This window comes from Charadrius vociferus, unplaced genomic scaffold (assembly GCF_000708025.1).
Source record: "Charadrius vociferus isolate BGI_N301 unplaced genomic scaffold, ASM70802v2 scaffold51, whole genome shotgun sequence".
NCBI lineage: Eukaryota > Metazoa > Chordata > Aves > Charadriiformes > Charadriidae > Charadrius > Charadrius vociferus.
This window is the reverse complement of record NW_009646939.1, coordinates 2889035-2915882: the sequence shown is the minus strand read 5'-3', so window position 1 is coordinate 2915882 and position 26848 is coordinate 2889035. Positions and strand designations below refer to the sequence as shown.

The 26848-nt window shown below is 34.4% G+C and overlaps 1 protein-coding gene across 1 annotated transcript in view; it reads left to right on the top strand.

Moving 5' to 3' along the window:
- The window catches only part of ULK4 (unc-51 like kinase 4), a 254582-nt gene that overhangs the window by 27221 nt on the left and 200513 nt on the right, over nt 1-26848 (top strand). The window contains 2 exon segments of the mRNA XM_009895025.1: nt 19455-19562; nt 24525-24608. Coding sequence (XP_009893327.1) covers nt 19455-19562; nt 24525-24608 — 192 coding nt within the window.

Genomic DNA, 26848 nt, shown 5'->3' with positions numbered 1-26848 from the left:
TCACTGAAGTTTGGTCAAAGTCTTTCAATATTGACAGTTGCATGTCAATTGAATTCCAGCTTTCAATTTAAGTGCAGTCTTGTATGTAGCAGATTTTTCTGATATTTAACATTTAAAAGTTCCAGTGAAAAATACTCAAAAGTGGTTTTGAGATGTCCATATAACTTTTGTCTTTAGGTGTTCATATAGGTGTTTAGCTCTAATATATTCAGTGACAGTTTCTCTAGCTTCCCAGTTCTCATCTTAGACAATACATATCCTAGTCTGCTTTGTGTATGTAAAAGCAATAGATTGAAGTAGATTTACGCTGAGTTATGCTATTATTTTTTTCAAAATGTTTCCAGTTTTTTGTTTGTTCATACGAATGTAAAAGTTGTTCACAAATGGAATTTAGCTTTTTTAGAAACACGCGTGTACTTCAAAAAACAAGTTAAGTCTGAGACCAGGGACCTTTAAACAGAAGGAATAGAAAGGAAAATTAATTTTCATTATGATTTTCTGGGCCCATTCTTATGTGAATTAAAATTAATTTTTATATAAATTAATTGGGAAAATAAGGATTTATTTTTTTAAATTAACAAATATGAGTTATGATACCATTCAAAAGGCATCTACTGTGCTTGCTGTAACAACATTCATTCCAAGTTTTTTTTCTCGGAATTGTAAAAGTATTTTAGAATGCTTACACAAAATAAGAATGAGGGAAAAAATTGAATCCTAATATTGTAATGTATTCAAATTTATTTTTGTATATGTAATCTAAAGTCAGGTAACTGTTGTCAGTACACAAAACTTGATAATTCATTTGTAGAAAAAGCAGGAAGGAGTCATTTAGGAATTTCTGATCTACATTGTGTTCCCCTCTGTTCCCCCAAAGGAAGTAGATGAACCTCTGAGTCTGAACATTCTTATGGACTGTCAGCTATTGTATGTTGTGTGATGCTTTAAAAAATCCAACAAACAACAAAACCCAAACCTTTAAACCAGGATCACATAATGTATTAAAATATAATGCTGTAATTTATTGTCTTATGTGAGCCAGCTGATGCTCCAGCTGAAGTTTCTTGGTGGCTGCTGGGATTTAGGAAATGTCAAAACCAAGCTGTAGCTATTCAGAACAACATAATCTAAAGTGACTGTCTGTGTTCCAGGTCTTCCAGACTTAAGATATAGGAGTGTTCTATCTATTGGTGGCTGTTCCTGTATTTTGAGTCCTCTTCCATGCCTAGTAACTTATAATATTGTTTGCTTTTTTCACCCATGTTAGACAGAGGCCATCACTCTGTAGAACTATAGCTGTATAGAACTGTAGCCCCAAAATTTTGTTCCAAGTGTGAAAAGTCAATTCAGAACTCATGAAGATGAGATTCTGGAATGATTTTTACCTGCTGTGTGTACCATGCTATGTACACCAAGTTTTCTTTCCAGTTTTTATCACTCAGTCACATCCCCTTTGCAGTTCTGTCTTACCTCATTATGCACTCGCCCAGTTATTTGTGAGTTCTTTTTTACTTTTAAAGTAGCACAGGACCTAACAGAGACTTGTGCAGAACACCACTGCTGGCTCTTACATGTTAAAATTTGGCTCTTCTACCCACTGCTGTCTTTTACCCAGTTATATGGTTTTTTAAGGATAGTTCCTCTATCTTTGAGGTTGAATCTGCATCATTAACCTTTTTGTTGTTGTTGTTTAAACGATTTGTTAAATAGTAGTAACATTAAGTCCTGAAGAAGCAGAAACTTTTTAGGAAGGAAAAGAAGCCTCATCCTCATTTTACAGGCTAAAGTAAACTTTCATGTACTGTATGCCAAAAGCCTTTGATATGTTCTTTTTTGAAGAAGTAATGGTTTACTTTTTTTTTTTTTGTTGTTGTTAAAAAAACCCAAACCAACTTGTTTTATGGTTTTTGGTGGTGGTTTTTTTTTACGTTCTTATCCAGGTAATTGGTGAACAGCAATTTTTTTTTAATGTAACCACCAGAGGTCACTAAAACGCAAAAATAAAATGCAAGTATGCTATACATTTCACAGACTAGACAGAGATGTAACTGTGGAACTGTGTGCTATCTTTATTCTGCTGATGTATTCTAATATGTAGGTCATATTAGAAAAAAATAATAACAAATGAATATTTATACCTGTGAATTCACTTGCAGTTGATCTATTTCCAGCTAAGTATTTTTAGAAGAATACTGCATTGATTAGAAAAAATTAGAATGATCTTAGAATACAATGGGGAAATTGATCTCTTGTGTATTTTTCTTCAAATCACATTCTTATATTGAAGATGAAGACATTTTATGTGTAATTTTTTCTGTCTGGCAATTGCAATAAAAGTTGTTGATAGGTCACAGTTTTCTTCTTAGTATTTTTTTTTCCATGGAATTGCCCTTTACAAACCTGAAATATCATTTTCTCTTATTTATTCCTACTTATCTTAGGAATACACCTAAAAGTTAAGGTTTTATCTTTGTATCTAGGTTTTCAAACTGGTTCTTAAGAAACTAGATTCTACAAAAAAAAAGATTCTTCTTTTCCAGGATTTTTGGAAAGAAAAATCTGCTTATTCTTCAACTTACAGAAAGAAAAATTCTTCCCAAGTCAGGGAGGCTTGCTTCCATGTATGTCTAATTTGTCTTATTTATTAAAAGAAGCTATTGTTCTTTCCTATCTGTGAAAAGATCAGGCCTTCTGCCATCTAGGACACAGTCACTCTTACGTGACATTTCAGACAAAGTCTTTTATTTTAGTAAGAGATGATAGAGCAACTTCACAGAATGTCTCCATGCTGGGGACCAGTGTTCTTCTCCGTCTGGTAGGAAACCAACCTCCTCCTCCACCTATTGAGTTGCTCTATGCCTGTCCTTTTGGAGGCAGAAATCTAGTCCTTTTCCTTACCTCTTTTAAATTTGCCAATTGGGAATATCAGTCTCACCCTATGACCTAAGCAGCCGTGCCTGTTTTTTTACGCAGCTGGGTCCACTGCTCTATTTAAAGGGCTCAGAGAACCTGCTGCAGCCTTCACACTGCAAGTTTCTTTGCAAAGCCTTTGGCTTATGGAATTCCATGGCCAAATTAAGAAACTGAGTATACCATGGACAATGACAGCATATTAGAATATCTCTGTAATACTGTGTTTAGAATGTTACTCCTTTGTCAAAGCAATGGAATGTCCTGGTTTCTGTTTTCATCCAAATTGAAATTCCATATAATTTGAGACTTTTTATTTTGGTGGGTGTTTTCTACAGATGCAATGCAGCTGCATCATTACAGGTGCAGTTGTATTACCTGTAAACTCATATGTAGACCCTAGCTAGTCTGATTGTATCTACTTTGGTCTAGGTATATAGTTTGTTGCCATTCAAATTCTTACAGAATGCCACTTCTAAGTCATGTACCTAGCTTATCTTTCTAACTCCTGTTTTTAGGTCTATCCATGTCTGCCCATATTGTAAGAAAATTCAAATGGCTTCATTTGGCCATTTATTTCCAACTTACTTAGTTTTAATGTTGGTTTTATTGTAAAATATTTTTTTGAGTCCGCTCAGAAAGGATCATAGTTTTAGTGTATCTTTGTTTCTTCTAAGGGCACTTTCCTTGTTTTGCCCTGATGTCTCTTATGTGGAAAAAAACACCTCCCCAATTAAAAAAAAATAAAAATCTATATGCTGTAGCAGAGTGTGTGCATAAATACTTACACATGTGCACACACAGATGTCTACTGTTTTGTAAAATTATTATTTTAAAACCTTAAGATTATCTTTCTGGCATAATGAGGATTGTCACTTAAAATTTTGGTAACAGTGAGAGGAGGTTCCACTTAAGTTCTTTCAGTGACTTTTAGTAAACTTTCAACCTATATAATAAATTTATTCAATTTTTTTTCAACACCCTGGTCCCCTGCTTATAACTAACTTACTTGCTGGGAGCATATGGGAGGAAAACAAATGAATGATCAACATTTCTCGGGTAAATTAGCCGCTGCTGGCAGAAACTCGTGGTGTGTTTGAGAAAAGTTCTTCCAAGTTAATAAATGGAAAAAGTAAATATAATTAAATTAACAACAATGACTCTATCATGCATGGCAGTTCTGGATTGTTGGAGAAAATATTAAGACCTTTTATCATAATTGTAGGAAGATTTGGTTTTTCCCCTCCCTTCAAAAAATTAATTTTATCAATTCAATTAATTTGGCTTGTTTTATGTTTGAAGTCCAAACCAAGTTGGTAGTAGGAAACAAGGAAATTCTCAGCTAGAGAACTGGAAACTTACATTACTGATTGCAGGATTAAATCGCTTTTTGCAATTTTCTTAGATTAATTGCCTGACCAAAGCAAAAACTGTACCTTTTTAAAAGACGTTTAATTGGCACTGTTTCCACAGTCCATTAAATTTACTCTGTTTTCTTTGAGAGATAAAATAGTACATTTTTCCATTAAAATGACACCAGTGGTGCTGCCAGTGCGTCTTTTTGCAATAGTCTTCAATTTAGTTGGTTTTATGAGAGTGAAAATGCTGTCGCTTTTTCTCTACAAGTCTGTTATTTTTGCGATAATGAAGAACTATGCCCCTAGGATCCTTTTCTTCAGTGGATAAGTATCTACATCTCTGGAAGGTAAAAAGCTGTCTGGCAGACTTTTGTCTGTGTTTTCAATACTTCATTCAGAATTCTAAGCATAATTTATATGCCTTCTAAATCGGTGTTATGAAACACTGATGTTCTCCTTCAGCTACTTCTATCATAAATACAATAGTGACCTCAACTATTGTAAGTTTCAGAGAGAAGCTTGTTAAGGGAAAATTAAGGATAGCATATGTTAGGGGAAGAGACAGTTCCTAAATTCACATCCATGACTTTAGGCTTTGGGAAATCAATGGGCATCCAGATGCTGTATCAGAATTAGGAGGGAAAACCGCTTCCCATCAAATATATTTAATCCCTCCACTCCACCCCCACTCCCCTGCCCCTTTTACTTCTGGGAACTTTTTGGCAAAGACGGAGAGAAGTGAATGCATATGTGTGGACAGTCCGTAGGTGGCTAAATGTAGTGCTTGCTTGAGTTTTGAGAGACTGGTGTGAACCTCTGATCTTTCTGCATCCCGTATCTATGTCTGAAAGCCACACACTATTATGCAATGGAGAGAAGAATTATTCTATTGCATGTACGTACACCTTAAGAGCAAGAGCATGTATTTGGGCTTCTGATGTTATATCTGAGTATTCTAAACACTTAGCTTTGGGATATTTGGGGTTTGCATTTCTTTGTTTTGGTGAGATTTTTTTTGTGTGTGGCAGGTATAGGTGTCTCAAAAAAAAGTCTGAATTGATGAATGGTCACTATTGGCTGTGAATTTAAGATGGATAATCAATAGAGAACTGATCTTGATTAGAAGGAGCTTTTCTTTTTTAGATCAGGCTCATTTTAGTTTGCATCTGTTCTGTCATCCTGCTCAGTGTGCAAATGCTTGTGCCAGCCCAAAGAAGGAGATAAAGCAAGGTTGAGTCTGTTTTTATCAATGAGAGCACTAGTTATACTGGCTGAAAATGACCAACGTTATGGTATCATGCTCAGAATGACTATCTTTGTGTAGTAAATAAGAATATGGCATGAACTACTGCAGTGTGCATCCTCATCTTTTTCTTACTCCTCTTCCATAAAAGGCATCTTATAAATATTGCCAGTGTGATCAGTGTTAAAAAATTCCACAACCAAGAAAGCTTTCTGTGTGCATTCCTTTTCTCTGTCATTCATTCACCTGTCTTGCATTTAATTCAATTACTAGGACTAAACAGAGAAGTGAGAGCTCATTCTTTAAAAAATAAATTTGTATCCCTGTTAGTGTAATCTGCCATATTTGAAATCAGGGTGGTCTCAGATTTACACCATACTTTTGAAGTTTTAGTGTATTAAAAATATGTATGTTTTTTTCAGGAAGAAAAGATTTGTCTTTCTATTTTTGGGAATGCTGGTGTCTTTTGTTTCCTACTTGGGCAATCAGATAGCATTAATGGTATGAAAGCATCAAACTGAGTATTTTGAATGAAATAGTTCAGCAGTTACTGGGTATGACTTTCTATTTCCAATTATAACTTCAAAGTATTTTCTGATTTTCCCATATTTTCAATAGCTGCTTCATGGGATTTCTGTTAGATATTACAGAGTTTGTGGCTCAGAGTCTAGTTTTGTTCAAATCCACCTCCCTGCAATATTCCATCAGCCTTGGTTTTAAAGTAGAGGGGGGACATCCCCACCATCAACTTTTATTGGAATACTGTGTCCAGTTCTAGTCCACATACCTCAAAAAAGGCACTGTAGGAGTTAAAGATGATTTTGAGGAAAAGCAACAAGAATGATTAAGTAAAAGAACTCAGAGGGTACTGAAGATTGTCACATTCTTTAGTAAAAGTATGTCTTTGAATTATCCTCAAATGCTGAGTGATATAGGGAAATATGTATTGGAACTATAGTGTAGTTTAAGAATAAAACCACTTCATGAAGTTGAAAAGTGGCAAATTAAGATCTAATGAGAGGGTGCATGAGGCAAAGAAGTGCCTCTCCACATGAGAACATGAAAGCTGGAAACAATTGAGTAACAGTGGTTTTTAGGCTAAAAATATAGTAATACAAAAAACTTAATTTACTGTCACGGTTGGTTTACAAATGATACACACATTGACTTATGTCAAGTTCTTTTTTATGTTTATTGAATGTATTGTTTGTAGGCAGGGGAACTCATTTACTTTTAATATTGCTGTGTAACTTTATGTTGGTTATTTCAGAAGTAAACTTATTTGTATGAAGAAATTAGAATACTAAAATTAACTTCCATTTTGGAGTGAAACATACAAAAAAAGAAGTTACCTTCATTCTTCTGTATAGATGCTGTGAAACTGATGTGCAATTCGGGTGTAAGATTGCCATATTTAACATGCTTATATATAGAATAACACACCTTATATCAGAGAACACTTTAAAAGGATTATTCATGATAGGTTATAATGATGGAAATATTTCATGTCTCACCAGACAGCTTGTAGCACTATTTTCAGCACATATGCTTTCCTGTAATGACATATTTTTGTTGATTGTAACCATTGGATATCTTTGCCCATCTCTACTGTAATATTTTTGCAACACAAGCTGTGGGATTTCTGTTTAAAGCACAGTGTGACTTTGTTTTCTGGGTCTGTGGCCCTTCCCACTGTATTTCTTTTTAAAGTGGGAAATGTTTCTTGTTTCAATTGCTCTGCTGTAAGCTTTTCATTTTTTTAACATTACCTAGTCATTTGCTATCATACAGTTAGCTATTTGCATATTACCACAGCTGAAGAAAAATACTTATCTCACAAAAATGCTTTTAAATAATCGCTTCTTTAACACTACAAGTAGTATTTGAAGCTGAAGATCTCAGTATTTTACCTGTTAGCATAAAGCAATCATCATATACAGTTTAAAATGCAGCTGTTTAACCTCTGTTGTATGACATGCTGTAATTCCATTTTTTCTTCCATTCTGTCCGTTATAATGTAAATGTACAGCAAGGGATACAGTTTTAAGTCCTACTTATTAAAAATATTTTACATTTGTAGTTAAAAGTAATCTATTTTTCACTATAAAATAATCACTTTCTAAATTACTATTTATTACGCTTTTTTAACTTAAATTCTGTGGTAGTCAAATTTGCCATGGTTTAAGGTGGTTATTCCTCTGTCCTAGATTATTCCCAGGTAGCTCTTACAGGTGAGTGACTCCCATTGAAGGGAGTTTTACATGCAAGGCAACTGTAGAATCAAGAATTTCTTTTAATGCTAATGGGAATTATGTCTAGTGAGGACTAAATTTGCTCCAAAACCCTGAGATACATGATCTCTTATTTTCCATTTCAGAACTGGAAATATGCAAAGAAATTTCTACTGTGCAAAACTAAAAAAACAGATCTTGACCCAATAGTTCTTATTGTTAAAAAAAGTAAGATAAGCATAAATGTTAGGCTAATAAATAATGGTTATAATGTCAACACTGAGTTATGGTTTTTTCTTCAATTCAGTGGCAGAGAAAACTTTTATATAAATAACTGTATATGTTTTAACTTTTATATGCCTAAGTCTACCAATTTCATGTTTGCCTGAGAGCAGATGTTGTTCTGAAGTGGGAGCATAAGAGAATAAATTAATACTTCATGGATTAGTTTGTGCAAACCATCCTTTCCTAGGGCTGCAAAGAACAAAACCTGGGAACTTCTTTGATTTGGAAGGCAGCTGGAGGATTCTTGAATAGGATTTACCTTTTTGTCTTGATCCTAAGGTGATAAGCAGTTTCAGGTTAACTTACTTCCAGAGGAGAATGATCATTATGTGAAGCGTACCATGTATCTGACAACTACCTTTATTATGTATGTACCATGCAGTGGGAAGCTTACTTTTCTGGCTGTTGTACTATGTGGGCTTTTGCTGAACTAATTTCAGTTTGTCCCTTCTCCGGCATCACTTTCCTGAGGCTTTAGAATGTATTTGTGTCCTGGTCTGTGTACATATGGAATAACTATGCCTTTATTGGTTGTATTTGGGAATTTAAACTGAAAATGTTCTGTGATTTCTTAGAGTTTTTTGGCTTTATTCATGCACACATAAAGCAAGATGAATTGAATATGCATTTTAATTTTTTTCTCAAATAAAAAAATCAAGACATGTAAAATCAAGTCCCACATGGGAAATTTAAGGTGTCTTGCTATTATTTTCACAAAAATTTAAGGGTGGCTATCCTGCAGCATTAAAAATTGAAAGATTCCACCTATCAGCAGTACGAAATTAATGGGATGTCAACAAATAAACTGTCAGCCGCTTCACCAGTTACCTTTGGAAATACACCCTTAGCTTTCTTGGTAAAGCCTGTGCACTTGAGAGCACTGAGAACTGTTTCACAGAGAGGAGAAAATTCTGAATATTCTAGAGCCCCAAAAGCACTTGCTGCCTGCAATTCCCTCTCTCTATTTAAAATTAGGCAGCTAAATCCGTATGTAGAAAATGCAATAGGGATACTTGAACAATCCTTACTTTCACAGCTAACAAGCAGATCTGTCAGCTAACGGAGCCTGCTTTCTCATGAATTGCCTTGCAGCTGGCTGACTTTTAAACTTAATTACATAAAGGCTACCATTTAGCATATTTGCCTCTTTCTTTGTTAGCTATCAAAAAGTTTAAACAGAAATTCCTTGTTTTAGGAGGGTGTGTTCTGATAGTTAATAGAGTAATCTCTGAGGTTTTTCTGTGTAGTGTGTTCAAACTGTTTTCATGTATGTATTCTCTGTTTAAAAAGAAATGAGCTTGTACCACAGCCTTTCTGTCACTTTTATGTTGCTATTTTGCTTGTAGAGGATTCAAAAAACCCAATACATCTATATATATTTTTTTTTTTACTCTTGCTTAGTTTGGTAGAAATTGGGTAAGAGGTTGCAAATGATTGCAGGGAAGGAGACAATGCTAAAATGATTGTCTAAATGCTTCTCTTTTTGTGCTACCCCAGTTTTCATGAAAACAACACATCAAAGTAAGAGTATAGAATTTTGTACGGTTGTGCATCATGGGTCAGAAAGAGAGATTAATTTGCCACATGCATTTTAGATTTAAGTTAGATGTTTTCTTTCACTAGTATTTTTTTGGCATCGTGGATAAACTTTGGTCTTTGCTTGTAGCATCAATTTTTGTTGTTATGTTTCACTGGCATACTGTGGGTAAATTTTCAAGAATAGAAAATAAATTAAGGTAAATGTCAAAATTAATAGTTTGAAAACAGTATGTTTCTCTCATTTCTTAGTTTGATAAAAGGTCTTGCACTTGCAAATTAATCAAATCATAGACTAGTAACAGGAGAAAAAATACAGCCTTTTCCTCCAAAGCACATACTTGCTTGATTGACACAATTAGGCTACAACATGTTTTTGTGATAAAAATTGCACACTGGTGGTAGCTGAAAAGCCTAATTTCCTGCTGCCTTCTGAGTACAGCACTAAAGATACTCAAACCAGGCTCAATGTTAGGCAAGATCAGTTGTATATTGGTTGTAGTCCTAGCTTTTCCTCTGCATACCAGCCCTTTCAGCTATCATCTGGAAAAAAAAATGTGATTTTTGTCTGAAACACATTTAAAAAAGAATTCTGTAGAGAAGAAAAATTTCTATCCAAATGTGGTTTGGTCTGGTTTGCATCTTCAATAAGCAGAATGAAAGAATTTGCAATAATCAATAAAGGGAACTAATTTCAAAGAAAATGTATGGAAAATCCTCAGAGTCTACAGATTTTTTAAAACTATGATAAATCCTATGTAGAATTAATCCATATAAAAATATCCTACATGGATATTTTATTGATGGACATAGGTCTTCATGAGTGTCATTGGCATGGCTTCTAAATCAAATGTATAACAGGCCCACTGCCTGCAAGCAGAACATGACATAGAGTAACTTCACATAGAGTTATGAAAAGAATAAAAATCCCAAAACATGTAATTTAGAAAAAGCAAGGATGAATAGTAGAAACCTGCATATAATGATGGTAGTTAAATACAGTGAAACAAAGAGGAGGAGGAAAGAAAAAACCGAACTACTTCTTTGGATGCTCCTGCCAAATCTTGGTTTCTAGTTCCAGTTTACATCTTTAGATGTAAACTAGCACCAGCTGATTGCTACTGACCTCAGTTTTGAAGGCAAAAATCTTTTTAATTCAAGGACCTTTCACTTTTTGGACTTCTGGGCAATCTTTTTCATTCCCGCCCTTAGCAAAAATGAAAACAGGGTGTCTTTGCTGTTTCAAGCCAATACTTTTACCTGGTCTTTCCTGTCATTAAAAAGCTTCAAACTTAAGGGCTGGGGTGGAAATCAGATATATTCATGAACGTATGCAACTGAGGTCATGTAATAATACATCTGTCATGACAGACAAGAAGAAATAACTATTTTTTTTTCTTAAAAATAAAACAAACAAGCAAACAAACCCCAAAGCTTGTAGACAGTTTTTAGATGCATTTTTTATTTGTTAGTAAACATAACAGATTTGTATGTTAATTCGTACTATTTGTGTCTGATTATATCCTTTTGGGATCTGGAGTTTATCCCAAAGCAAGTTGATGAAGCCTCCATTTGAGTTCGTGACATCTGGTTGGCGACTTTGCTTGTCTCTGAAGACCTCTTCCTACATTCAGTTATGTAAAAGTTGAAAAAAATTAAGGGTTTTCATGATAAATCAATTTTGCCTTGTATTCCACCTGGAAAAATGTCACACATTCATCTTCTACTGCTCCCTAGAGAAGTTCCAGAGGTATTACATTTCCACCTAAATTGTGCAATAAGTTGTATGTTTGCTTATCTTTTTTTCTACATTCTGGACAGCATTAATACCATGTCCGTAGTCTGATGGTCAGACTTCCCTTCAGTCCTTCTCATTCTATGACCCAGTTTATTGTAGTGAACATAAAATTTGCAAAACCTGAATATGTCACTGACTCAGACCCTTTCTTCTTGTATCTGCACCCCATAGAAGTGTTTGACAAAAGTGTCTATTTCCATCTTGCCACCTGACTCTTCAGTCAAGTGATTTGTTTATTTTAGGATATTTAACCAGCTTTCACTGAGATGCCGTTTATCACAGGTACATGTGGATCCAGCTCCTGATTACGTACAGTTATCCCTTGTAATGTTTTCACTATTCATATTCTACTGAGAAAGAAGGTAGGCAACATGCTCGAGATGTTCAGAGAAGGCTGGTCATGTTTTTTTTTCCATGCACCATTTTAAAGATGAGTACTTCGTATAAATGTTACTGTAGTTTCTTTTCTGCTTAGTGGCAATATGACCAGAGCGTACTTTCTCAGCCTAGCGAGAGTGGTTTTCTCCAAGGAAAGCTTTGGCATTAGTTGCCCATGTTACAGGATGTGCATCTACTCGCGAGAAAATGACCTGAGAAGTAATTTCCATTCTGCTTGAGGCAGACAGTTTGCAGAATTGCAAATATGTTTTAATTACCACTAGTACTTGCTGACAGTCATACTAACAGATCAAAGATGGAGTAATATTGTAAATCTATAGATTGCCACTTTACATCTTAAGGTATAAAATACCTTCTTGAATATGCTGTGGTTTTCAGTTCTTGTCTAAAACTACAGGGAAACTTCCAAATATAGCTTGAAATGGGTTGAGAATTTCCTACAGGTAATATATCAACTCCACATACTATTGTTGTAAATGAAGGTAATGACTGTCTATCCAGATATGAATCTTTCTTCCTTCTTCTCTTGTCATAACTATACTATAGACATCCAGTTTGACAGCTAGTGTAAAAGATGTAGGTAATTTATTAAATTTAAGACACTTTTTTACCAGCCAGTGTAGGACTTGTACTTCATTACTTTTTACTTCACTGAAAGGGAAAATCTATGCAGGTTGAAAAGAAGAAAAAGTACTATAGGTAAGAAGGAGACTTTGACAGACTATGTAATTTAAATAAATTTGATTTTTTCTGTTGTGCATTTTTTCAGGTAATAAACTTTCTTTAATTAAAATTTATACTGCCCTTTAACGTTGAATCAAAGTCTTTGGGCAGATTTTTTTCAAGTCCTATATTTTTCCTTATGAAAGGATGAAAGAATATTTTAAATCTTGTGCAAATCACTATTGTCAAGATTAAAAATAATCTGTGCGCATGACAGAGCAGGAAAAAGCTTGCCTTCCTGCTTTTAGGACATTTAAAATATCTTCTTAGAATTATATATTTATAAATACTTTATACTATATAACATTAAATGTATTTTATAAAAATATTTGTGTATATCTAATTGTACTTACAATATAGAGAATGAATCACAACTTCCTGTTTGATAGCTTCTGTTGCAGAGCACACATGAAGATCTTAAGTTTGGTTAACAGTATGGGCACTGCCTGTTCAGTATGTGATGTATCCTGTGAGATCCCATTTCCTGCACTTGTATAATATTTGATTACTTAAATGTGTTCAGTAAACAGAGAGAAGTCATAGAGTAAATGTTAGACTGTATGGTCTCTGAAGAAAAAGAGGCCATTATCTGATTGTGGTAAACATAGACTTGTGTTTGAGGGACCATAAATATTTAGGAATAGTAACTATTCTTTATAATGTGTGATAATTATATAATCTTTAGTGCCTTGTGCCATAGTACCCCCATACAGTTCTATTAGTCTTTGGATTGTGGTAATTTAATTGTGCTTTTCTTGTTATGAATCTACTTACAGTTAAAATTAACCTTTAATGGTCAAATTTATCATAATACATGAAGATAGTATAAAAATTCATGAAACTCATTCTTTTTCTCTTTAATAAAGATTTAACAATTTTATTGCAAGTCAGTCACTGATCTTATGGCTTCGATTTCTTCAGACGGATATTCTCTCTTGTTTAACAAACGAGCTTTTTTAAAAACAAAAACTTGAATTTATTTCAGTCTAGACTATCTTTTTGGCACTTTTTGTTAGTACACAAGAAAGGAAATAACTTTTAGTTTAAATTTTGTTAAGTCAGTTTTACCACTTCTTCATTCAAATATGAGAAAAAAGTAGGAATTGGACTGTCAGGAAAACAACTTCCTCTTCTTACCACTTCTAAACAAAAATATTAACTAGGTCTGCTAGTCTTAAAATCTTGAAAGAGTGAAAAATGGTAATTTCTGTTCACCACTATCAAATATTGTTCTTTGATTTAATTTTCATTAATTTTAATCACAAATTCTTAATTTTAATGAACAATCAAAACCCACAGAAGATAGTTAATCTACTCAGTTGGCACATTTAGTGTTAATGATAATTTTTTAAAACTTCAATTGAATAGTAAGGCAGCCAAGCAGATCTCAGTACAAGTGAGTAAAGGAATAGTTTACTAAAGATAAAGTTTAATTCGTTATTTTATTTAATAGAAAACAGGATTCTGAGAATTTTAGGACTGCATACATAAATGTATTTAGATAACAAATTGGTAAATTTTTATGAAACACTAACCATGCTTTGGGAAAATAACTATTACAGGTGCAAAACAAGATTAATGTTGATCTTAAATAATGTTTTTCTGCTGGTTGAGATACAGTATTTAAACTGATAATTTTGAACAGCCTGCCTCAACTCTCTATAGCGGATGTACAATTTGATTTGTGTTTTCTTCCTGCCTGCAAACAAACAAGCAATCTTAACTTAGGTATTACTATGATTTAATGTCCCTAGCTAGTCTGCTGGGACTATTGTCTGCAGCTTGTGTTATCCCATGGCTCATCAATTTTGTATAGTCTAAATACTATTTCGTGGTGTGCTCACTCACAGTCTAAAGAGGCGAAGTTGAGAGGTGTTAATGGAATGTGGACAATGTCTGTTAGTGCCACAGTGCTGAGGTACTTTTAGTGGTATTGGTTCCACAGTGAAAGTAGTTCTCGAAATAAGTATTTCATCACAAAAGCAAGAGTAATTCTGTATACATATAGATAGCAAATCTAATAAAGGAGAAAACTCTGTCATTATGTGTTCATCATTTAGTGCAGAATTGCACTTGAACCAACTTGACTACTTCTTTCTCAAGCTGATATATTAGAAGCTTTAAAACCTACTGATACATTTATTTCTTCACTTAAATATGAAAGTGAAGCTGTCTCTGGAATGGCAGGCTTTTTAAAGTTCTGTAATAACATCTGAAGAAACGTTCTGAAAGTTAAAAAAAACAGTTAATGAACATAGCATTACATAAAAAGGGGGAGAAGGTCAAGGTTTGTTTAGGATATATTTTTGCTTTGATTTGAAAACTACATTTCCAGTTCTTATATGATTTCTTTATACAAAGATTGCAGTTATGTTATGAAGCTGTTAAGGCCAGAAGGTGAAGGAAAATCAAGGAAAGTTGAAGATAAAAACTCTTTCATGCTCTGAGGAAGAAAAAGTGCTGTACTGCCAAACACACCTGTAAAATATTTTTATTTTTATTTTTTTTAAAAAAAAGTATATTTAATAACTTTTAAGGCCTGGAAATGGTTGTTTACTGGGATGATTGTTAAACTCTGTAAACTGATTATTTTCTTTTTAACTACCTGATTCACCTTTCAGTTCCCTATATACTTTTGTGAATGTCTGTGATCAGATTTTCACAGAATATTTTCTTGCAAAGTCTGCTAAAAGAACACTAATTTTCACAGATTATTTTATTTGAGCTTTTGAGGCCTTTGTACCAAAGGCCTCTTTCCATCTCAATGCAAGTGAGAGTAAGGTTGGGAACTGGAATCTAGCCTTTACCTGCAAAAATATTATGACTTGCAAAAACATAAATTACATTTAATATTAGCAAAGTATCTAGGAGACAAAAGTATTTGTTTACTGAGCAGCTGATCTTATGCATCTATGAATTTGTGATTGTAAAAAAATTAAACCTTGTAATGAAAGCAGTTCAGAATCCAGCAACATCTACGAGTAGTTTTCCAATAAAGATCTCTCAAAGGTGATGTCTTGCAATAAATCCGAAGTGACTTATAAGATGATAATAAGCATTGAGGCAGTTCCTTATACCAGGATTCTGATATTCTGTACTGCAAATCAGGGATGATAATGAATTTATCTTTTTTTTTTCATGATTATGTGTATTTTCACTGGTCCTCTCCCGGAACGTAATGGAATTTTTCCAACTTTCAGTTAAAATATTCTCTGTTTTGCTATGTGTTTGTTCTTTGTGGATTAAAAACTTAAATTATGTTTTTACTTTTTTAAATTGGTGGATATGTTGTATACGTGTATTCTATCACGGATTTAATAATGTATTACATGTTTTTATTGGGGTGTGTGCATAATGACAAATTTGCTATCAGCTTGGCAGTGATCAGCAGCCAGCATATATGTTTGGACATTTATATGCATTGCTTTATACAGAATGGGATTTATATTCAAAATCACAATTTTCTTTAGCTTTTTGAAAAAAACTCGGAGTTACACTTTTTTTTTTTAGCTGCTTCTTGCTTAATGACTACATTGGACTGTGTTTTGCTAAGCCTTTTGAGGTAGTAGGAGGAGAGAGCATGTTTTGAAAGTAGAGAGCCAGGACTATTTCAGATAATGTATGCCTTTGGCCAAACAGTTCTCATGACTTGTGAGAAAACCGCAATGTTGCGGTGGTGCTCTGTTTGGTGGTGGTGCTCTGTTTGGTGGTGGTGCTCTGTTTGGTGGTGGTGCTCTGTTTGGTGGTGGTGCTTTTTGCTTGTTTTGGTTTTTAATTATTTCTTTCCTGTGCTACCCAAAGTAAAAAGTGTGTGTCTTTGTAACTCTGAAAAACTTGTGTTACATCCTTCAGTTACCACACATCTCTTCAAAGGCATGTCACATTAAATCCATTTCAGAGGAAGGTCTGTAGATTGTTTTGCTTTCCCCTTCGGGAGTAAGTACTGAAGCAGCTTTGCCCACAGTTTTGTAACCATAGGGGCGCTAAAATTCCTTGGGAGCTTTGTTGTGAATTGTTCATGTGGATGACAGTAGCACCTTTCTATCACTCTAGATCAACTCCTAACCTTATATACTTCTCTTGGTCTCCTTCTGCATCCCTGTTGTCCTTTCATCTACATCTGTTTCCTCAACTTCAAGCTTCCCATTTCCCAAGCTTTTTCTGCTCCTACATTTGTAACACACAAGATACACCACTTCCTTGGTTACGTCCAGAAAATGTGTGTATCTCTATTGTTTGCTTTGAAGTTGCATCAATCCTTTGTCTAGCTAGTAGCTACAGCACCAGAAGAAACTTTGGAAGCAAGATCTGTTGCTGTAGCTACAATGCAGGTATATGAATGTGGCTATGTTTTGTCATACACCTTTACACACTGGTCCTTTTCTTCCACTTCAGAAAAATGTGCAATGTGGCATTATAGTCAGCAGTAGCATGGGTTCCCTCTCTGTGGCCTCATATTCAACCCAGGTTATAGTCTATCTCCACAACTACATCCCTGTCACATAATCTCCCATGCTTGAAGTATGTTGGTTAAGAACATGAAAGATTTAGAGAACACATAATGGCAAACAATTCACAGATTAACCACAACAATTTTACCAGATCTTGTGAACTGCTTGACTTTTCCAGGTCACCAAGTGAGGTGATTCCAGATTTTAAATGTATTATCTGAAATATTAGACTCTGCTGTACACTGGGCTATACGAGTATTTCAGTTGTGTTGAAAACCAGTTATCTGAGCCATCTCTCATGGGTCACCTGAAAGGCTCTCTTTACTGTGAGGACTTTTTTCTGTTTAGGAAGAGCTGCTTAAGAGAGGCAAAACTATGAAGCTTGTAAGTGTTAGGGTGGTGGGACTCAGTCAGCTGAAGTGAATGCAATGAAGCTGATGCTCAAGAGATCCTCCACAGCAGGAGAAAGGAGCCCGCACTGGTGGGCCTGTAATCAGAACTAAGGAATTAATATCTTTTTGTTGGATTAATTTGAGACCAGTCTGGAAGAATGGCTGTCAAGTTCCCTATTTAGAGCCTATGCAAAGTCTGAGAATAGCTTGGGAAAGTGACTGCACAAAGTAAGTGGTTTCCTAGAACTGCTGCTGTTTAGACCCCTTGTACCTGGGTTGAAGTTCTGCTTGTTTGTATTCAAATAGGACTGTAAATTATGAGTTCCCTGGGATGAGTGATAGAAGTCTGTGCTCTATGTGCTCTGTATACAGATAATACTTGCTCAACTGGGAAAAATACCAGACAATTTTTTTTTCAGCTCATTAACTCATCCCTATTGTTTAACCATGTTAAAAGTAGTTTTAAACTAGATGAGAACAATAAAAAGTCTATTACAGTGGTCCAGTACTTAATTCATTATGATTTGATTAGTTAGATGATCTTTGTTTTATAAACATTTGTGCTTCTTATCAGATTTTTGTAGCATCCTCAATATCCAAGACCTGAACTTAATGACTTTGGCATAGGATTGTCACAGAGTTAGTCCTACTTTAAAATATTTTTAAACAAGTCCATTTTTAAAAAGTCCATTGTTCTCTACTAAAGTGTAAAATAAACATAGGAAACATTTCAGTGATACTGCTGATAATATTTTTGCTGTTTAAAGGGGAAAGGAAGAGTTCATAAGCAGAAGAATGAAATAAAATTCATGTTCCGTTTGTTATATTAAAGAAGATCATAATATGATGGTTTCTACTGCCTTGTTTTCTGTGTAATAGTGAAATATGCAATAAATATTGTTATTTGCCGGAACGACTATTTTTTCCTGTTTCCATAGACTAAGATATTTTACAAGCAGTGCTTTCTCTGTTTCATAAAAATATAGTGCAAGCTACATCACACTTCACATTTAAAATAGTAATTAAAAAGTTGACTGTTTTCAAGGTTTAAAATTGAATAATATGTGCAATGTTACTGTTTATTTAAAGTACAAAGTACATTAAAAAACCTTCAGGTCTCAGCGTATCATACAAACTGACAGTATCTGTTTACGGAGCTTATTTGCTGTATATCATAAGTACTTTATAAGTATTAGAACTAAATCTTTCCCAATAGTCAAAGGAACTACTTACGGGACATAGGAAGTATATTAAATCTGTTTTTGGTGAATTGTCGTCTTTTCCTACTCTTGCAAGGCATGAATGTTTTGGAGCAGGGGGTACATGTAGATCCATCTTTCTTAAATTAAAAACGTACCTGGCTTCTGTACTGCTTGGTATATATTGGAGCACATTTGGATTTGGGGAGCACAACCCAGCCAGCAGAACCACATTTTACATGTGGTAATTAAATGATCCTTGGTTTCTTGAATGAGTCCAGCATTAAACATTAGGTTGAAATCTCTTCCATATGTATATGGGAAAGTGTTTTCTTACTAGGTCATCTGCACAAGATGAATCAGAATTTTCAATTTCCCTCCACCCCCTCAATATAAATTTTATATATATATATATGCGCTTTGCATACAAACTCTCAAGGAACAAAAACCTAAAATGATATGTCCAGTTCTAACGCAGTGAGTCTCCACTAAATTCAGGAGACAAAACTTTTGGAGTTCCTATCTCCTGATCTAATATTTACACAAAAGACAGCATTGTTTACTTTTGTTCTTTTTGTAACCTGATGGTGAGGAGAACTTTTAGATCTTCTGATAGAAACATAGCAACAGCAACTAGACTCTTATTTCTGGCAAATCTACTTCTATTGTCTTAAGGGAAAAGGAAGAAGGGACAGCTGACAGTTTGTCACCTAGGCTATTTCCTTATTGCTTTTTTCTCCATGTTGCATATATAATCTGTTTTGTAATTCCTACAGCGTTTACTAAATGCTTTGCAAATGGCTCTTTAGCATAAGTGAAGAGTGTATCAGTAAGATGGAATTTCAGATAGAGCTTGTTACCTTTAACAGTACATTTTGCTTGAAAAAAGATTATACATGTTGTTCTATGATTTATTTTTTTTATTTTAGGCAGTTATACTTTTAACTGAACTCATCAGAGAGAACTTCAGAAACAGCAAATTGAAACAATGCCTTTTACCAGCACTTGGGGAGCTGCTTTACCTTATAGCCAGACAGGTAAGACTGTCAAGTGGTGTGTGCAAATTTAACAAATGCGAAAAAATTTCCTACAGAAAGGTAGACAAAAAAAGCAAATTACTTTGTCATTTGTATCCTTGACAGTTTCTTGTCCTTGTATGTTTTGTGATACTTTTTCTACTTTAAGAAACGTATTAGTCCAATCATGTATGTTATCTGAGATAAATTAAATTGCATTCCTCATGTACAGAGTTTATACTTCATAAAACAATTTCAGGTAATAATGACTGCTGGCCTCTAAGTGGCAGTTATAAGTGTTAGAACATCTTGGCTAGAGACTTTGATTAAATGGGATGTATCAGTATAGCCTGTGATATCAATAAATTAATATATCTAATCCATATTAAATCTTATCCTAGCATAGTTGGATTCACAATGCTGTGGAAATGGAAATGAAATCATCTGGACTAATTTCAAATGGAATTACAGTGATTCCTGACTAGAACTGATTTAAACCTTCAAGTCTAGAAATAGTAGATTCACATTAAAAATAAACAAAGCTATTTCTAGCAAAAAAATACTATTCATATTAGTAACTGAAGATGAAAGCTCCTCTAAACCCTCTCCTTTCTTATTCAAAGAGTAAAATACTTTCTTTTACTTAACAGAAACAAAGGTGACTTCAAACAGAAAAAGCCTAGCCCTAGCTTCTTTGGAGCCTTTGTATTAACTGCATCATCTAATTGCTCTGAATGATACCATGTTATTAGGCTGTGGGGTCACTTGATAAAGGAATGAAAATACTAAATAGTTCTGTATTTTGGCTTACTGTAGTTATGGCTTTGTGCTGAACTTCCATGTTTTATTGTCTTCATTTTCTAGCTCCTTTGTGTGTTCCAAAAGACCAAATGGTTGCCTTGTTTTTGTGGGTTAGCAAATATTGTCCTTTTCTGGTTAGACAATTGCCCAAATATCTATCAAACACACAAATATCTATCAAAACATCTGTTTACTCTGGCTCTGTAACAGCAAAATGATTTGCATACACCGATCCTAAAAGATTTTTTTTTTTTCTTCTGGAAGTGTGAACTGGCAAACTTTTGGGTCTATATGTATTTATGAACTTCACAATTTTTGAGGTATGATAACTTGTATTTAAATGATAACAACTGTTTCAGGAAGATCTATAGTAATGGGTTCATAGAATAGAATCATAGAATGGTTTAGGTTGGAAGGGACCTTGAAGATCATCTAGTCCCAACCCCCCTGCCATGGGCAGGGACACCTTCCATTAGACCAGGTTGCTCAAAGCCCCATCTTACCTTGCCTTGAACACTTCTAGGGGTGGGGCATCCACAACTTCCCTGGGCAATTTGTTCCAGTGCCTCATCACCCTCATAGGGAAATTTTTTTTCCTAGTATCTATTCTAAAGCTACCCTCTTCCAGTGTAAAGCCATTACCCCTTATCCTGTCACTACATGCCTTTGTAAAAAGTCCCTCTCCAGCTTTCTCGTAGGCTCCCTTCACATACTGGAATGCTGCTATAAGGTCTCCCTGGAGCCTTCTCTTCTCCAGGCTGACCAACCCCAACTCTCTCAGCCTCTCCTCATAGGAGAGGTGCTCCAGCCCTGTGATCATCTTTGTGGCCCTCCTCTGGACCCATGTCCTTCTTACGTTGGGGGCTCCAGAGCTGCACGCAATATTCCATATGTGGTCTCACAACAGTGGAGTGGAGGAGCAGAATCACCTGCGCTTTAGCTTTCCTAACCTGTTCCTTGTCTGCTTGGACAATTTCTCTGTATACCGCCCAGGCTACTTGTCCTTGTTTTCACCCTCTGTAGGCTTCCTTTTTCTCTTTGAGATTGTCCAGGAGCTCCTTGTTCATCCACACAGGCCTCCTGGCATTTTTGCCTGACTTCCTCTTTGTCACTGTGCATCGCTCCTGAGCTTGGAGGAGGTGGTCCTTGAATATTATCCAGCTTTCTTGGGCCCCTCTTCCTTCCAGGGCGTTATCCCACTGTACTCCAGCAAGCAGATCCCTGAAGAGGCTAAAGTATGCCCTCCTTTGTATTGCTTTGAGTATTGTTAGAGTATAGGAAGAAATATTTGGAACTACTCTACATGTATGAATATAAGGCACTGTGTCTTGGTAAAACTTAAAAAAAATCAGTGTGATTTGTATGCTTGGAGACACTAATTTTTTTTTTTTTTAAATTTTTTTGAAGAAAGGCCCCTTATAAAGCTTTTAATTTCTCTGTACTGTACCTACTTAACCTCAGAATACCGTAGTGTTGTAGGCATTTTGTTGTCGATTAAACTGCAAAACAATAGTATTGAATGACCTTGCCAAGATCACACACCAAGTCAATGGTAGTATAATAAGATGAAATAAGAATGTTTATTCCCAATTTATACCTTTAAATGGCAAAGCTTTATGCCTTGACTAATTTAAGAAAAAAATCATAACTGCATCTGACTCATTAGGAAATGTACGCAAAATATGTTTATTTTTCCTTGTTTTCTTCCATTTTGCTGTTCAGCCTACTTGATTGTTTTGTTAAGCTGCTAAATATTTGTCATTTAAACTGTAATTTTTTTGGGGACATGCTGATTTTATTTATTTATTTATTTTCTCTGGGGTTTTGCTAAGTGTTTCTAGGTCAAACTACAATATTAATATTAAATAATGATAAAGATTAGTTCTTTTTTCATATGAACATTTGGTAAAACATAAACTATCTTAAAATCAAGTTCAGCTTTCTAGGTGCAGCATGATTCGTTGGGTTAAAGACAGGATCACTGTTTGCACTTTTATGGCTTAGAAAATACTGAGAAAAAGTCCAGATTATCATACTGGTCCTCTGCAGTCCTAAAGTCTGATATTATGTGCCTACTTGCATATGAGATCTCGTAAGTAAGATATTACACTCCATCTCTGCATTTTTCTTCCAAACAGAAGCCAAGAGCAATGCACAAGTAGCCTGAGCAGACCCCAGGGAGGATGTTCTGTTACTCTTAAGCAAATTGCCTTGGGGGAAAACTTTCAAGTTCTATGTAATATTTCTATTCATTTTGTGCTGTTTGCATTATTAGGTTGCAGACCTAAAGTTTAATCAAAATCAGCATGGGCTGTGAACAAACACAGGGGTTCCTACTTTTTGGTGATATATTTAAATTTATTAAATGTCAAATTCTGTAGGTGTATTTAGGTAAGTAAGAATGGTGCTAAGTTTCATACACCTTTTGTCTTTTTTTTATTTCCAACTAGAGACTAAACCTTGCAGAAAGTCATTAATCAGTCTGAAGAACAGAAGAACTATTAATGTTTCAGGGCTGCACCATTTCTTAAGGCATTTTATTTTATGGTACATTTAATATGTATGGTTACAGAAAAACTTGACAGAATTAAATTAGATGAATGAAATGAGAAACAGACCCATGCCATTTCCAGCACAGGCTGTCATTTTAACTCTGTCTTGACTTCTGGTTTTGTACTGCCTTTTCCAGGCGGAGAAGATTTCACTTTTGACTGTTAGAAAGTAGCCTACCATTGTACTTTGAAACTTGGGCTACGTTTTCTTAAACTCATACACTAAGCCCTGAAAGGCAAATTGTGATTAAATGTCAACATGTTGTTACTCAGATAAGATGAAGGAGGTGAAATGTACTAGATCTGATATCTCTGTTGGATGTCAAACTACCTTTATTATTATTGTCTATAAATTGCTTCGAAGGAAAATTGTTTCATACTTTCTAATACAAAGTTAGCAGAAATAAAGCTTTAAAACCAGCAGATTTAACAAACTGATTTTCTCTATTGATATATGTTGCAAATAAAGTTTTGATTTCTTTTCAATAAAGAAGGAAAATAAATTTTAGTAGGCATTTCAGTAATTGTCTTCCCTGCTAATGTGCCATGCTTTAATTAAATGCCTGACATTATCACATCATGTATATTGTATTAGCATAGGCCACTCAGAAATCAGGAAATTCAGAATGTATAATTTGTTTCTGCATCATTAACTCCCACCTTGACCACCCTATGCTTTTTATTAGAAACAGTTAATTAGAATGCTAAACATAATTTACTAATATAATCAATAGAGTTCAAGAAATGTATAATTTCTGAAGGAATTGTTGCTTGTCATCTTTTGTCTATTAAGACAACCTGCACATTGATTTCATGGCATGTCATCTTCATACCATCCAATGCCTATTATTTCTCCCTTTCCCAAATTAGATTTTTTTTTTCACTTGCTGATATTTCTGTATTACTAGCCTAGATGTGGAGGTTGTTTTAGTTATATCTTAATGATATCCAAGTGTCCTTTTTTAAACTTGAAGATTTTTTTATATGGGACAGGGGGGAAGTGGAGTTCATTGACTTCTAATGGAAGAATCAATCCCCTGATTCAACTAGCAGTGAATTAGCTTCTCTAGCAGGGTGATTGCAAGGAAATATACATAAAGATCTTGGAACAGTGTTGATATTCCATACAGTAGGCTTTACCGAACACTTTATAACTCCCTGTATACTCCCTATGATTTTTTTTCCCAAAGTAAGTTTACTTTTTTTTTAAATTGCCAGACAAAAGTAGTTTTGCTTGTTTGGTATAACTAAACCATATTTGAAAAGAAGCATTACTACTTCTAATAATCAATTGTCTCTTTCTGTAGTAATCAAAATGATTGAGAAGAATGCAAGAATATTTTTTGTGTGTGTGTGAATTAGAAGGAATCAATGAAACCCAGAAATACTAGGACAAATTCTGTTTTGGATTTTGGAGACTATTTAAATAAGCTAATAAAAAATTTCTGTGCTGCACGTGAAATAACATTAAATACTAATACTGCTCTGGAATTTAATATATTTTCTAGCATATATTAATGTGAAATGTGTATAATATGAATCTTATTAAGAATCTGTTACCCATTTTTTGTGTGAGTGAGATTATTGTGATTTTTTGATTTAATCGTTTGTGCTGTTGGCGTCATTTCAGGAGGAAAAAAGGGAGTACCCCAGAGAATGCTGGGTTGTTCCCTCGGCTGCTTACACTGTACTAATGAGGTGTCTTCGGGAAGGGGTAAGGCTCTTTCATTGTCCTCAATAGAATTTCTCTACTGTAATAACCCTTTAGGCATTATGTGAGGATTGTAGCCTGCAGCACTGCAGTACCTTGTCAACCAAGTATTGCTCTTGAATTTGAATAATCATGATAAGACCATGACCTAAGCAGGAGATTAGTGCAAAAATGCAGTGTTGTTCTCTGTAGATTCGTATTTATGTATTGCTGCTTGGTTTTCGGAAATAGGATAGTAAATATAAATTACTGTTAATAAATGTGGAATTTATTAATGCTATGGCTTTCTTTTGAGAAATGTTCTGACACTTTGTACTGTCCTCTTGCAATTTGATTTTCGTAAAGTGTATATTTGAACAAGATTTACTTTCTGTGCTGAAGTGCCTGATTTACACTTTTTGAAAACTGCATTGTTATTGTACTGGGCTATTAGCATTCTTTTGAGGCCAAAAAGTAGTAATTAGTTTTATTCTTGTACCTGTGCTATGCTGTATTCTTCATTTTTCTTTGTGATGACTGCACTGTGTTAGGAGGAGGGAAGAAAAACATGCATATAGTTCCAATTTGTAAAATGAAAAAGGATTGAGTAGAGGGTTGGTGTTTACTGTTTATATGAGACCACTTGACTTTATTTTTGCCCAAGGCAAAGCTCAAGGCAGAAAACATGTTGGAGGTTGCTGGAGGGAGGAAAGCAAGAGAAATACCTTTTCTTCTTCTTTTTTTGAGGTCTTTATTGATACAGATTGTGATTAATAGAGGAAAAGTCTAGATGCATTTACCATCTTCAAACCTTCAGGTGATCAAGAACACACAACTGTGTTTGTATTGTGGACTATTTCCAGCTCATAAATTAGAGTAAGATGTCATTCTAAGGCACATCAGTGAGAAGCTATGTAATTATAAATTTAGTTAAGACTTGCTGTTTCTGAATATTCGGTGTAGATAAACTAAATCAAGACATCCATAAGACACTAATTTATTCCTATAGAATAATATGCCTTCTTAATCCTGAAGCATGTCAAAATTTTCTCAATAATTTACCTTGATAATTTTTTTCTTGAAAAAATAACACAAAATGGAAGTAGATTTCCCAGTTTAATTAAGTATAAATTTAAAATTATGTCTAGGCTAACCAAGCACACCTATGCATTTCTACACTTCCTGTTTGTGAAGATGCTCGAAGTTTGTAATGGAGTTGACGTATTCGTGCTTGTTTGTATGAGTATGGTGCAAATATACTAATACAAATTACTTTGCCTCAGTTGTTAGCAGCGTCAACTTTCCAGAACAGCACCGTTTGATGAATCAAAAATACCCATGAATATGTAAAGTACTTCACAACATATGGAAATGGAGATATAAACTTACCACCCACTATTACTAACTTCTACAATTTCTTTTGCTACCTTTTTCCTCCTGTCTTGTAGCAATCCTCCTCTTCTCCTCCATAATTTTACCAGCCACCCGTCTTTCTTGGAAAATGATGTCGCCGCATCTAAAACTAGATAGTTAAAATCATATTATTTTTAGACATCTGTTTGCAAGAGATTTTTTTTTTAAGGAGTAATCAGATATAAAATAAGTTCTTGTGCCAGGTGTTCTACATGTGGGGTTTTGGCCTTTTTTTTTTTTTTTAATGAGTCAACTTTACATTGCTCTGGTAGCAGGCACAGAGCTACTTTTTCTGGGCAGTGAGTGGCTCACAATGTCTAGTGGCTGATATGCAGGTGATGTAGGTGACCGTATGAATGATACTTCCTGCCCCCCCTCCTGCTGTGAAACAGGAGATAATAGAAATAGTTAAAGTGAACAATCTAGATTTTTTTTAATTCTGACTTAAAACTAAAATGAGGTTCTGTGTAAATTTTATTGCTTGGGCTAGTAAAGCACTGGATGTGAAAATACTTAAAATATCATCTAAATTTGCCTTCACTGTGCTTAGTGTTCTTTGACTGTAACTTAAGATCTTAGCTGCTGTGCTTCTTTCTTTTACACTTGTAGCCTGTAGTCTGTTTATTCAATAAATTTCACTGATGTAACAATTTATTACATGTAAGCTTTGCATTCTTACATTAGTAATTAAGAAATTACAATTAAATTTAATTAAATAATAAATTTATTTTAAATGTTCTAAGCTTATTTAATTAAATTTTACATCAGTATGTTTTCTGGAGTTAATATTTCTATATGGTCTCAGTATTTATGAAAATGGGAAACAACTTTTGTAATAAATTCAAATTACT